The 14,558-nt window shown below is 38.5% G+C and overlaps 1 protein-coding gene and 1 long non-coding RNA gene across 3 annotated transcripts in view; one reads left to right on the top strand and one right to left on the bottom strand.

Moving 5' to 3' along the window:
• Nucleotides 1–11: 11 nt before the first annotated feature.
• Nucleotides 12–7,063, top strand: LOC121670465. The gene is made up of 3 exons (XR_006018145.1): nucleotides 12–255; nucleotides 433–491; nucleotides 6,793–7,063. It is a non-coding gene; the product is annotated as an uncharacterized LOC121670465 (long non-coding RNA).
• The window catches only part of HACD2 (3-hydroxyacyl-CoA dehydratase 2), a 21,104-nt gene continuing 13,488 nt past the window's right edge, over nucleotides 6,943–14,558 (bottom strand). For both annotated transcript variants that reach the window (XM_042040696.1, XM_042040697.1), the window contains 3 exons: nucleotides 12,624–12,745; nucleotides 11,782–11,960; nucleotides 6,943–11,093 (listed from right to left, as the gene is read on the bottom strand). In XM_042040696.1, the coding sequence (XP_041896630.1) occupies nucleotides 11,011–11,093; nucleotides 11,782–11,960; nucleotides 12,624–12,745 (384 nt within the window). In that variant the 3' untranslated portion in view covers nucleotides 6,943–11,010. The remainder of the gene's footprint in view (nucleotides 11,094–11,781; nucleotides 11,961–12,623; nucleotides 12,746–14,558) is intronic.

Here is a 14,558-nt window from a genome sequence, read left to right as displayed (position 1 = left end):
CGCCCCGGCGGCTCCCGGGACCCCCGGTCGGTGCCGCGGCACGGGGCAAGCGCGGCCGTGTCCGTGCGCTGCCTCAGGGCTCCCGTGTGGGAGCCAGCTGCCTCCTGCTCGGCATGGCAGAGCCGGCAGCATCGAGCACCGGTGGCCGAACGGGTGAGCAGAGGAAAATCAAGCCCCAGGAAACCCTCTCTGAACATCAGCACCTGTTACCGGAGCTGCCTCAGCACAGAAATTAAGGGTAGAATACACACACAGGTAGGTTTGCCTTGTTTTTTCAGCCACTTAAGGTACAGCCCTCACCTTCCCCCGACAGCGCTGTGACACCGTTTTACGGACGGCATATTCCCCAACCTGGGAGGGGGGCGTGGCTACGACACCACAGCAGTTCCCAGCAAGTTTCAAACTCCAGACTCTTCCACAATGTTCTTTCAGATGAACCAGTCTTTCTGCAGATGCGAGTGAGCCAATTAATGATTTACAGTGTTTTGAAAGTAAGCATCCTATGTACTAAGAATAATATTATTGCTTGATGTTCTGCAGCACGTTTTATTAAAAACAAACTGTCAAATCAGATAACTGCTCGGCTTAAGTTGCTGAAACTGGTAATTGTCTACATGTTTGTTCAAACACTGAAAATCCCTGCTCACAAGTAGTCCTTAGCAGTAGTAATGCTGAAGCTGTGGTTATCAAGGGACAGAGATAAGCAACGTTTGCAGAGAGGTAGTATTGCTGGACACAGTCGGGAAAAAAAAAAACCCAAACCAGATAACCTTCCAAACATAAGCCCTTCACGTGTCCTTTACACGTGCAAGTAACTCTACAAACTACAGCAATTTAGGCCTTTGTGCATTTCAGTGGTTTGTAAAACCATATGCTGATTTTTCAGCAGCTTCTTCCGCAGAGCATCTTTTACTTATCAGGAACTCACAGTTAAAGACTTTCACTAAAAAAGCGCACCCAACTATTACAGTGGGGCTCACTTACATGGCATTCTCCTGACATGCTACACACTGCAGCTGATCAAGATTGGACTCACAGTTTACTTTCCACGAGGAGACATTTTACACATTTTATACATAAATACCACCCTTCAGACGGAATTTATAATTTCTTGTGATATTATACAACACTGTCACTATCCATACACTACTTTTGTTCTACTCGAGTAGAACAACACTCAAGAATTGTGTGGCTGGTTATTCTGGCTGCACAGTGCCTGAACACAAGGGATAAAGACAGTGAAACAATTCTTCAGTGAGCTGCAAACTGGGACAGGTCTTTTTGTTTTGTACACAAAGTCCCATTTTGGAGCTTTCCTCTCACAGCCAGAAGTAAAAGATCTCACTTTTTCACACTAAAAACAAGAAAAAGGAGACAGGTGATCCACAAAATTTTTGGTGACCCTAAAATTAATTCTGCTTCATAGAAAATTACTATGAAGGCATGTATAAGAACCAAGCACATTCAACATCCACATCTTGCTACATTTAGTTCTGGATATCAATAAAACATTGCTAAGGTAACAGACCAAGTAATTTTAAGGTTTTTATGTTTTACCACTGGGACTAAGCAAGGTCTTACTTAGCTTTTGGATAATGATAGCCTCTGGAAGCCTGAATCCTAGGCAGGACCCCAGTGCACAGTAAGCTTTAGCCCACCCCTTCTCCAGAAAGTTTACATATAGAGGTACCAGGAAAATGGTAGTTTCTGTTCTAGAGTATCATTCATGTTTCTTTTCACTGTCATTTTGTTTGACATACAAATAGTTTTGCTTTCCTGCAGTGTCATAAGAATTGATGCTTAACCAAAGTTAGGGTGTTTTTTTAAAAAATTCATTAGCCAGAGGGGAAAAATTATTTGTCCTTGCTACAGGGGAAAACAAGTCTTCAACCAAAAGTTTGTAACTCTAGAAACAGGTAGGTAAATATGAGGTGTTGAGTTTAAAGAGAGGTAAAGGAGCATTTAGAAGAGATTCTCCAGAAAATCTGTAACTTGTGAAAACAACAAGGATGTTAAGAAGTTTAAAAATGTCTTAGAAGCTAAGAGTAGCACCAACTAAATGGGTACTTCACACAATCCTAAAACTAATGCCCACTTCTAGGTGTTGATGTTACTGGATCACTTACAACAGTAGTAGAATGAAGGCAACGAGCAGGATATTGTAACGTTAAGGATACAGACCATAATACGTACAGCTTACCTACAGCTTTCCTTCTAACTCACAGTTTCTTCAAGCCCTGGGTCTTGTTTCCAATTCAGGAACCTGATTACAAATGGCAGTAACATAATATGTTTGTCTCACCCAAAAAAGTTATGCACAAAAGTAAAACACTGCATATCCTGGGTGGCTGTAAAGTCATTTAAAAATGCCTAGCATGTATTACAAGAACATTCAGGCAATTATTCTTTGTTAATGAGTTATCATAGATAGGAGTTACCTTTTTCATTCACAAATTAGCCCAGCCATTTTTTGAAGGATGAATGTAAAAGTGAGGAATTTCTGTATCTCAGTACCAACATGGCTATGTACAAATTATGACCTTAATCAATACAAGTGTGCTTTGCATTCTAATCCATAAAATGAGAATATTTACTTGCTTTGTTCAAAGAGATCAACAAACACAAATATCACAGTACTGTGTAGAAAAACAGAGAAACTTACTATTCATTATCCAGAAGGTCTAATGTTCCACCTTCCAGTCTAGCCTAGCCTTCACAAATTCTAAAATTCTACCTGCCCCATCATAAAAGCTTTTTTTTTTTTTTTTTTTTCCTTTGTGGGTGGGGCAGTTGGGCAAAATTCCATTCAGTACCGTCAATCATCTTTTAATAAAATTCTAGATTAAAATTGAACCATGCCTCTTTTTCAGAAAGTATTTATCTGGTTAGAATAATACCTAAATGGAAGTAAACACATGGAAGATTTAGAGAATGCTTGCACAAAATCACTCAAATGAGGTTACCTCCCCAAGAACCTTCAGGAAGCCATGAGGGAATCAAGAGAGATCTACTCAGGCAGATTTAAACTTCTTCAACATACAAAGAGTTCACATAAATTCTGGTTTCATGTGTAGTCTCATAATTTGTATAAAATATTTTTTACTTTATTATCACTACAACAGGTGCAGTAGACAAACATTAGCATTCTTCCTTTCCATTATTTACTTAAAATGGGGAATACCAACTAGATAGTGACCTCAGAACATCCGTGTCACATTTCACTCTTCATCATCTTCATGCACTACAAGATTCATGGAAGCACCAAATCCAGAACTTTAAAATATCCAAAGCAACCCTCTGAAACCCAGAGATAATCACACAGTCCAGCTTGGAGCCATGAAATGCTCAAACTGAACAACCTGCTGTTATAAATTCTCTTGCTCCACACCACCCCTCTCCCAATAATCTGATGATTCAAAATGAATAGAACCAAAAGTGAGAAAATAAACACAAAACCACAGTGACCTAAAAAACAAACAAAAAGCCCAACCCAAAACAATCTGACTCATAACTGACTTTTGGGGTTTTTTAGGGATACACAGAAGCCTAGGAAGACAAGGCATTGACAAAACATGAAACTTTCTTCCTGTTTCCTTTGGAATCCAGCATGTAGTTGTTGTTCTTTGGGGCGAGGGTGGTGTTGTTTGATTTTGGGATTATTTGCTTACTGAATCACATTTATCAGCTTTTTCACAGCAGCATCCACATTTCACCCCAAATGCAGAAAAAAAATGTATCTGCATGTCTATGCTGTTTAGTCCAAGCAAAGCTGGGGTGCAGATGTGCACGTTTGCAATACAGGAGGATTGCATCATGAAATTCACCGTAACGCACATAATTCATGTGGTCATTCCAGGGATTTCACATAATCCTGACATTAAGAAAAAAGCAGCCAAGAATTCCAGTTCTTGACACAGAATGTGAACACAGCAGCTCATTTGTCAACTGTAGCAGATTTACCTGGTCACCTTTAGATAGCAGCAAGGCAATGAACAGCACTGAAATATCTGTACTGAGTGGACTCCTGGAGCCTGTATGAAGCTCAGAGCACAACAGTAGGAGTTTTACATCTTCCTGTCAGCAGGTTTTTTTCTTCAATACCCGGTATGCCTCATCTGCAGCTATGTATCCCCAGGAACCTGGAGCACAGTAGCCCATGAATGCTTACATCTGCCCCTTGTTCGAACACACCTGTAAGCCTAGAGCAGGTTTCCACACATTGTCTGACTTGACAATACTTTTTGAGGAATAATTCAGCATTTTCAGACTGCACAGTTTGCTTCTGGTAAAGGGCTCTAACAGTATCAACTATCTTAGTAAGTAACTACTTACTGAGTAACAGTATCCAGTCTTACTAAGTAAACTAACCAGCAATGTCTGACTTTCAATTTCACATCCATTTTCTTGCTGATGCAAGAAAGCTTTTTCCACTGTTCCAGCTTGCTAATGAAGTGCTTTGTTTACTTAAATTGTACCAAAAAGCTGGGTAAGGAAATTCATTTGATACTCTCAAGCCAGCAACTTTCCCAGCAGTAGTTTATACACAGGAACAGAGGAATAAAACAAAGCACCTAAGCCAGTGCATCCATTTCCTTATGATCTTGTAATAAACACCTGGAGGAAAATAAAACAAACTTCATGTCATCAGCACACTAGACTAAACATTGCAGCATCTCCATTAAGTGCTGCTGTTCTGCCTTAATAAACAAACAGAAAATTCCTCCCAAAACCAAACACCACCAACCTTGTCCCAAAGAAAAACAACTACTACTGGATTCCAAAGGGAGCAGGAAGAAAGTTCCATGTTTTGTCAATGCCCAAATATTCTTTGGGAAACACAGTGGTAGAGCTCTGTAACCTCCAGTACCTCTCCTCTTCCATCTCATCTTCTTATTGATGGTCATTAAGCAGACAAGACCAGCACTCCTTATCTTTTCTTATCCAGTTAGTGAAGAGGATGTATTTTACCCAAAGAAACCTTTAAAAGGCAAACTGATTTCATAGAAAATCTAGTGTCAGGCTAATTGGAAGGTCCTCCACTTCCTATATATTCTCCACAACTGATGTTTTTTTGTATGGGCATGCTACATGCAGAAAAAACCCCAAGGGGCTGATTTTTACATTGCTATCAACTTTAATTTTAAAGAAGATACCTGAAGTGCCTGTATCCCTTTATATGTATTCTTCAGATTATCTCTGTAGAGTGAGACTCATCCACTGTCTTGCCCAAGAGGCTGAATGTAATTACACAGCAGCTATGATCCTGCAAGTTCAGGTGTTCAAACTAGAAAATGTCAGTACTGAAGTTTGTAATGTACGCTTGTTTGTTGCAAGTGGTAACAGTTTACAGAAGACTGTGGAGACCGTCTGTAGCAGGAGTCAAAAACACTGGACAAAAGGAAATTCAGTGTTCACAATTCAGGCGAATGAGCCTCTGCAAAAACTTCCACCAAAGGACTTCCCAATAATAACATCCTCATATAGTACAAGATAAAGTGAAATTTCTATGTACAAACTGCACAGAATAAATCAAACCTAGAGAAAGGCAGCTGTGACACAGTTTGTACAAGTATAACTAGACATGGAAACGTTTCTAAATATTGTGAATTATGATTTCATAGTGGAAGATCAAAATAATATGCATCTACTTAAACCATTCGGAAAATTAAGATATAATACTGACACTAACATCTCTTAATATTACCACATTATCCATGTCAGCACATCAAAGAGAAAAACAAACCTCTGACAACACTAACGCCCAAGCCAACTTGTGAGGCCATTAAAAGGGCTTTAGGGTCTTTCACATCTGTAAAGGAAAATGTTATTCTGGAAATTAGTGATCAACAGTATTGAAGGAGTTACAAATTTTTCATCCACATTTGAAATTGCAACTACTTCAAAGGCAGCCTTCAGAAAACACCAAAGAAGCTTTATTAATTACCTTACTACTGTAAGTCTTCCGACAACTGTGGAAGAGTACAAATTTAAGAGACAGGAAGCAGAATTTTAAAGCTACTTGGTATTGAATGGAAGTTCCAGGCAGTTGGGTGGCTTGAATCAATCACTCCCAACTGTAGAAACGCTCAGTTCTCATCACATGAAACTGAATCACACAGATATTCACACCTTTTTATTTTATATTCAGCACCCAGCACAGATCCCTCCTCTAGTCTTATGTCAAGAACTGCCAATGCTTTAAGATGAGCCTTACACACTTTCATAACATTAACTTGCTGACAACCACAGAATCCTCAGCTTTTCCAACTTTTTAATGTTACCCTAGGGAACTAAAATTGTTTCCACACATACTGTTTTCAAAATGCAGAGAGGAAACAAATAGCCAGTGATAGTTACTGTAAGGCACAAAGAGAGCTCAGCACCTCTCCACAGCGCAGCATTTCCAAGATTTTAATTACACAGCAAGTGCTAAGTCACAGCCATCATGAGTAGGGCATGTGCTGATGCTGGGCATGACAACACCATTTCATCCTGTCTTCAGCCAACAAAAAAATCCCTGTAGTTGTGCAATCTTATGACAAGCATATGCTGAGAATAATAGCATTCCCTCTGCAGCTACCACTCAGTTCCTATTAGAGGATTCTAACTTGTTATTTATGAGCATTCATACCATCTAGATACAGTTTTTAAAATCTCTCAGGAAGTGTTAAAAATGCTAAAAACGTTGCCGTGGTAGCAGACATATTATATTTAGTAAATGAACTCTGAAGTATTCTGTTGCATTAGTTAAGCGTTCCACTAAATTTATAATACTCAGTTTTGTTTTTGAAGGAAACCATCAGCATCCAGAGTGCAGACAACAGCAGGAGAACAAAGAGCTCACATTCAATTGAGGATCCTTCAGGAAGTTGTGAGTGTTGACATAGTCAGTTAAGGTGTTGTTATGAGCACTTCTTTTAAACGTGGAAAGCAGAGCATTAGTAACAGTATGAAGTTTCTTTATTCTTTTGTCTGAGCTCCAGAGTTACAAATGCTAAAAGAACTTGTAAATTAAAAGGTACACATTGTATACAAATTAATAAAAATACAGCCCTAACTTACATTTGTAAAGTATCTGCTTTTGTTCCTTAAACAGTAACAATACAACATATTTTGTTCAGAAATATTTTATTTGGATTATAGCAATTAGTATCACTGATCAGTAGGCCAAATCCAGGCAGAGAGCACAGAATCAATTTCACAAGGCAAAAACATGGACTAGTATTTTAGCATACAAACCATTTCACTGCATTATCAAGTTGAAATATCTTTCAACCATGCATAAAAAAATCTACGCTTAGTCTTTCAGAGCTCCAGGTAATACCAGATTCCTAAATATACAAAAAATACATTTAACTTAGAATAATCTTAGTGAATCAGACTTATAAAATTACAATTTTATTCTTCACAACATAGAAAAAAATACAAAAATGACTGTATATAGTTTTCACCCAAGTTTCACTGACATATACATCAAAATACATGATTTGATGTATACTCATGAAAATTTTAAGCTGAAAGATAGGTTTTAAAATGACACTGCAGATTGGTCCACACAAATGCCAACCTTCAGAATGTTAAGAAAAAAACCTCTGATTAAAAACATCACATTGTGAAAAATTACAATTTACTTGCACCGTGACCTGCATCTTACTGTAATTTACAATATGAACATTTCTACAATTCCAGTTGTAAGCTACACACTGGTGAAAACCTTGGTCTTTTGGAGGGTAGTGACTAACTCAGAGCTGGCATGGTAGAACATAAAGTGTTGTCAACTGAACCAGTGCACACAACAGAGAGTACTGAAGCAGGGAAGGCCTGCTGGTTTGGATATGCTGATAGAGAACATGCAAGCCAAGTAAACAGTCTGTGGGGAAAATAAAACCCTCTGCATTTGTGACACAGTACCAGTCAAAGCTTCTGTTACAGAGTTCACAGAAACCACTTTACAATTTCAGTGACAGATGAGGAGAAACTACTTCTTTTATGAGGAGGAGAAACCCATGTGTCAGCAAAGTCAGTATTAGGGAACAACCTGAACAGTATTAAGGCATCCCACAGTTCTCTCTCAAGATCACCTTCCAGTGACTTCCACAGAAGGTAAACTTGAAAAAGCACTGCAAGATGAAGCACTGAATTTTTGTACACAGTAACTGCAAGTTCATATTTCAGACTATAATTTATAAATCAACTTTACCGGTATGAATTCTTACTGTGAAAGCAATTTCTTTTCCTTTTGAAAGGAAAAGTAACTCCACTTTCTTTTAAAAGACTGTAGTTTATTTGCATTTGTGTGATAAATCAGTATTTTCAATTAAATATTCCACAATAAAGCCTATTCAGTAAAGGCGTTGGTTGTACAAGCTTTCTCCCTGCTGGCAGCTTGCTCTGCTTTTCCATGGTGCCAGTGCTATCCACTGTAGATCTGTACTGTACCTTTCCCATCAACAGAGCCAGGAGTTTGTTTCATGTAGGAGTATTACACAGCCATTTTTTTCCTCCAAATTGGACCAACAAATTTGAAACCAAATCTTTTATTTGGGCACAGAAATCAAATTAAAAAAAGTTCAGGAGCTGAGCATTGACAATATCCAGCAACCTAAGTACATCAGGAAATCAGATCTTTCAGATGACATCCTTCAGAAATATTGACATTAACTTCTTTAATAGCAAGTATAAGCAAAAGGAGATGTTTTGTTCAGAGGCTGAAGTTTACACTTTCAAACAATGAGTTCAGAATAATATAACATTTCTCAGATCACTACAACAAAGCACATAAGCTAATACAGAAATGAATTGAATTGTTGCATCTTTGAATCCAAAACATTTTGAGGTTGTATATGGCCACAGTAATAGAATCACAGAATTGTTTGGGTTGGAAAAGACCTCTAAGATTGAGTCCAACCATTATCCTAACACTGCAAAATCCCACTAAACCATGTCCCTAAGCACTACCTCTACAGCTCTTTTAAATACCTTCAGGGATGGTGACTCTACCACTTCCCTGGGCAGCTTGTTCCAATGCTTGACAAGCCTTTCCATGAAGAAATTTTTCTTACTATCCAATTTAGTCCTTCCTTGGCACAACATGAGGCAGTATTCTCTAGTCCTATTGCTTGTAACTTGGGAGAAAAGACCAACACCCAACTTGCTACAACCTCCTGTATTTTTTAATCCAGTCAATAATTGGCTCCAAAATGTTGACAATAGAAGCAAAGATTATTATTGTCTCTTAGCCTCTCTCTGCTTGTAATAGTCGTATTTGTGTTGAACACAAAAGGCTCTATACAGTGAGAGTTAGGAAAATTCAGTCCTTTTGATGAAGCCAAAGAAAATTACTGAAAAATGCCAAGTTTTTTTTTTTTAAATACAGCTCTGACAAGCATCAACCTAAATAATTGTAAATCCATCTCTTCCCAAGTGCTATAACAGAGAGCCTGTGTCCTCAGTACTTCCTGGCTGTGTTTAGGGAGAGCTGGGATGTGTCAAACACAACTGGGCCATGTCCAGGGGAGGTGCTGGCAGGCACAGCACGAGGCAGCACTGTAAGTAGCACGCACTAAATCATCTAACAAGAGGGAAGCCAGAGAAGCCCATGCAGTCTTGTCTAGTGTCTCTGACTGGGTGCAGACAAGACTATTTGGCCATCAATTCCTAACAGAGCAAAGCCATAACCTACATTTCCTTTTGTCTCTGCTTGGATTTCTGTTCATTTCCCTTCTCCCTTTGTTCCTTCCATTCCCCACCTTTTTAGTCCCAATGAAGTTTCTTCTAGACTTGGGGCACAGCTCACACAGCATTAGTGCTTTCTGCCTCACCACAAGGCTTTCTCAGCTCTTTCATTTTCCTTTTACCTTCCCAAGGTAAAAGGAAAGCTGAGAACCCAGAGAAAGCACCTAGGAGAATATAACTTTTTGTGGTCTTCCACTCTTTCCAAAGAACAGATGAGGGTGGCTTGCCCAGTCTGAAAAAGCAGCATGTAACACGTGAGATAATCTGCTTTGCAAGGAGCATCTTACGACTTTGCAACACTTCAGAAGTTGAGTGCCTGGAACTGCCTGCTTGGATGTGCCCGTGATGACCTCAGTCACTTGAGAAAAGTTAGGCTGAGGAACAAGGCCCTCAAACACAGTAGATCATAGTAGACCAAGTAGTCCTCAGCACTGAAGGATGAGTATCACAGACAGTGATTAGAGATGATAAAGTAAAAAAGGGAGAACTGCACCTGTTTCTGGCTGATACCACTAGCAGTGTTACAGTTATTATTAATTTTTTTTTTCCAATACATAAAAAAAGTATTCAGGGATGCAGTACTTGGGGGAGTTTTAATGTTTCAGATAAGAAGTACAGCCTCGGAATTAACATTAGCATTTGGGTAATCAGCTTAAACAAGATCTTCAGAGAACACACCCTGGTCAGACACTGTGCTGTTTAAATTCCTAAACAACCACATTCCCCCCATTTTCTGTAACTGGCTTCTTGTTCTTGTTCCCATCACCTTTTAAATACACAACCTACCTTTCCAAGTTCAAGCACTTTGCCCAGATTACATTCTCCACTGAAGTCTCTGACATTATCCTGAAATATTCCAGAGCATATTGTTTGCTTTCACAGCAATACATACAGTTTCTGGCATGCAGTCAAGCACTTAAAAAAAAGAGGTATCAGTAATGTAATCCCAATTCAGGCATTTAGTGGCTACAACTTCATCACTCATACTGCAACCTTCAGGCATTTAGTAATAAATGAAAACCATTTAGCACATCATTTAAGGAAAAGGTTAACTGCCAAGCCATATAAAGTTTAAGTTTTCTGAAGCACTGCAAGCTGAAAATTATTTTAATGTTTGACATCCTGGAATTTCAGTGAAATCAGATTTATTGGTTATTCTTGCTAAATTATTTGTCTTTTACCTCTGACTTATCTTGGTATATTCTTTACAAATGTGCTGGGTATTGAAAAACTGCAGCATTTTGATGTTTGAAAAGTTCTGAAAAAGAGTTGGAATTACTCCGACTTCTTATGTTCTTCAGTGTGGGAGAGTACCTTTCGCCTCTGATGTAGCATATGGAAATACAGCTGAGGGAAGACTGAGGAGAAAACAGACTCAAGTCAATAAAGTGTGAAGCGAGGCCGGCAAGATGCACAGTCACATGGTCAAGGTCACCAATTCTCCATTAGAGGATGTGCTTATCCACTTTTTGCTTAAGTTATCTATTGCCTTTTACTCTCTAGAGATGAACTGATGTTGTCCTTAGGCTTCAGGTACTATTTATTTTTTTGCTAGAGCAATCACATTTTTAAATGCAAAATGCCTTATTTACTCTGCATGTAGAAGCAGATCACAAAAGTTGCCTTAACTGCATGCACACAATACAAAGAGAACAGACTGCAAGGAGGAAAAAGTCCTTCCAGGAGAAATGTACAGATTTGTTTGATTTTTTGTAATTCTAGTGTCGCTTCTTCAGACTCTAAGGCACTTTATACACACTGGTGCCTCCTTCACCTCTCTCTATCCAGAGCTTTCTCTCCTCTTATTTCTAAGACTATGTTACACAGCATGTTTGCAGAACAACAAAGTAGGGGATGGAAAATACACACACACAAACAGCAAAAGCTGAAATTTCCATGAGATACTAAACCTTTGTGAACCATGCAAAAATTAAACAAGGTCATCAGCAGGCTAAATTAGTTACTTCTATGTACGTTAATCCCACAATTGTTTGTTTTTCCCGGTACAGCTGTTAATACTAAAAAACCTAACAAACTCATACTTACTTGGAATGTAAGAGATCATGACCAGGATCAGGAATGTATAGTAGTCAAATGAAAAATTGTACTTGTTAGGTAAACTAATGGAATACAAGCCAGACTGCCTGACGAAGGGTAATGCAGCATATATTGTGAGTAATTCGCCTGACACTCCCATTGGATACAATACTATAAACAAAGTGTACCTAGAATGAAACATACACAGAAAAAATAAAAAGTTATGGCAAACTCTGACAAAATATTTGTTAAATGATATTATGACTATTCAAATTTTGAATTCTCCACTCAGTATTTATTTTTCTTAGCTCTTATTTGGCAAGGTATTAACTTTATTACAAGGTAAGTATTCAAATCAGGAATCATTTGGAAATACTTAAGATTTTATCTGAGAATCTAAAAATTATCTTTAAAACTATTCTACACACACAGACTTTATTATTTTGATTTCTGAAGTCTTTGGTAGAGGTCATTTTACTACTTAAAATGGGGTCAAATATACTTGATGTTAATCAATGAGCTTAAAGAATATATCAAGTGCAACAACTGGATTCAAGAATTACTGCTAAATGTCAGTTTACTTACTGTCATCCCTTACTGTTAAATATCAGTTTCTGACAAACAATCATTTTGTAAATGGAACTGAGTTCAGACAAACTACTCTTTCAGCTTGCAATGCAATAGATTTTTGTAACCCAGAAATCTGCTGGAAAGAAGCTAGGCAGTCACATTCACAAACAGGGCAATTACCTGGAGGCAGAATCTAATTTTTTGCACTGCAACTACTTTACAAGATAAATATCCCTGTCAGATCAGTGCTTTAAAGCTGTGATTTTTATTATGCTACCGACCTGGCCCATTTGATGAGATAAGGGAGATGGTTTAACAAGCTAAACGTGTAAAAAGAGTAACGGATTATCTCGGTGATTGTCCAAGCTACTACAAACAAGAGGACACTGTCTTCAGTTTGTACCTGTGAGAAAGGAAAAAAGCCTCAGTATGAACTCGAGCATTACCAGTTACCCACCAGACCCAAGAAAACCTCACAGAAATCAATTCCTGTGGGTTGCTTTATTGCATCATTTTAGAGATCAGACTTCAAGAATGAGCTTAAAAGCAATATTAGTAACAACAGTAAAAAACCCTTCTTATCATGCTCTGAATTTTTCTAGTTGCTTCAGAATAGCTCTGCTTCATGATCAGGTAACTTAAGCCCTCATACTCTGTGCAAGGTAAATTGGTACAATAAATTCCTGAAATGCTGAGTATAATTCTTAACGCTTCCCATTCCTATAGAGTACCAGCTTCTATTTCAGTCCTACGATTGACTCTTAGTGCAGAAAGAATGGTCTACACTCAATACCTGGTTTACACTTAATATTCTGATACTACTTCATGGTCCTTCTGAGTAGAAGCACAGTTTTCCTTTCTCTGGTGAGCAACTGGGTCCTACTTTTGAGCAGCAGCAAAACAGCTAACACCAGATGTCAGGCTGGGAGGAGAGAAGAACGATACTCAGAGTGTCTCACCTCAGGTAAGCTTGACAGGTACCTGATTTACTGTTCCTTGCTCCATTTTCTGCTTATCATAACATTTGTTCCTCTAATGTAACACCCAAGGAATATCATGTTTCACTGCTTTACACCTCTTGGAGCTTTTATGTCAGTCACACATCACTGAACTAGCTGTAACTCCCTCCATATTTTAACCCTGAGATCAGCTCAGCTGGTCTGAGCATGATGCTAAAAATGCCAAGATTGTGGGTTTGATCCCTGTATGGGCCATTCATTTAGGAGCTGGACTCAATGATCCTTGTGGGTCCCTTCCAGCTCAAAATATTCTGTGATAAATTGCCTTTGTCTGTGATATTTAGAAGGTTAATCACCAAAAGAATGTATTTTAAAATGAAGAGTTATATCAGATTATGGAGGATCATTATGATGTTCAAGTTCCAGATGGATCAAGTGTATGTGGGGTCACATACCCACAGTACAAACTCTTGAAAGAGCAGACATGATTTTTATACAGCCTTCTCCCTCCTTCCCTCCCCTCTTCAACATAATTTCCAGCTGTATAAGCACCTTGAGCCCATATTCACTGGACCGTGGGAATGAAAAGAGCTCAGCCACGGGGGCCCACATTTTCTCTTTTCCTCTCTTGAAGAAAGAGAAAAGGAAGTCAGGAGATGTGGGTGGTGCACTCTGTTCATCTTGGACAAAGTACAAACCAAGAGAAAAAACAAGGAACAAGAACATACATACATACATATATATATATATATGGACAATCAGAAACTTTTTAATAGGAGGGAACTGATCAACTGATCATATACTTTTGGGTAAAAACACTCATGGGAATTACCCAGAAAAAGCTTTATTACAGACTGGAAAACCCAGAAAAATTTTTTCAGAAATCTTGAGCTATCCTGGAATGTAGAGCTGCTGGTAATCTGTATTGTGCTGTAAATCTATGTTCTGCTGCATGCAACATTTCAGGTCACTTTCACTGCATTTTGCAGCAGAAGCACCTTATTCTTTTTCCACATTCTGATAATTTGTTTATATATAAATCTCCCTTACATCATCATAAAAGAGCAAATCTATTTTTACACATTGCTGCAGGATCTGGATCCTGTTTGAGGTCTGCTTGATAAGCGATACTTAGCTCTCAACATGGAAAAGTTAACAGCACTTCCCAGATGCTGCTGTTACAAAAGAGGAATGTGCTTGACAAGCACTCCAGAGCTGCATCTTCTGGTCAAATCAGGAGTAGCAGCTTAGTGATGA

The sequence above is a fragment of the Corvus kubaryi genome, unplaced genomic scaffold, assembly GCF_017639235.1.
Source record: "Corvus kubaryi isolate FWS band 111438036 unplaced genomic scaffold, C.kubaryi_AGA036_p1.0 37396, whole genome shotgun sequence".
NCBI lineage: Eukaryota > Metazoa > Chordata > Aves > Passeriformes > Corvidae > Corvus > Corvus kubaryi.
The sequence above is the reverse complement of the archived record's forward strand: the minus strand, read 5'-3'. Positions and strand labels throughout refer to the sequence as shown.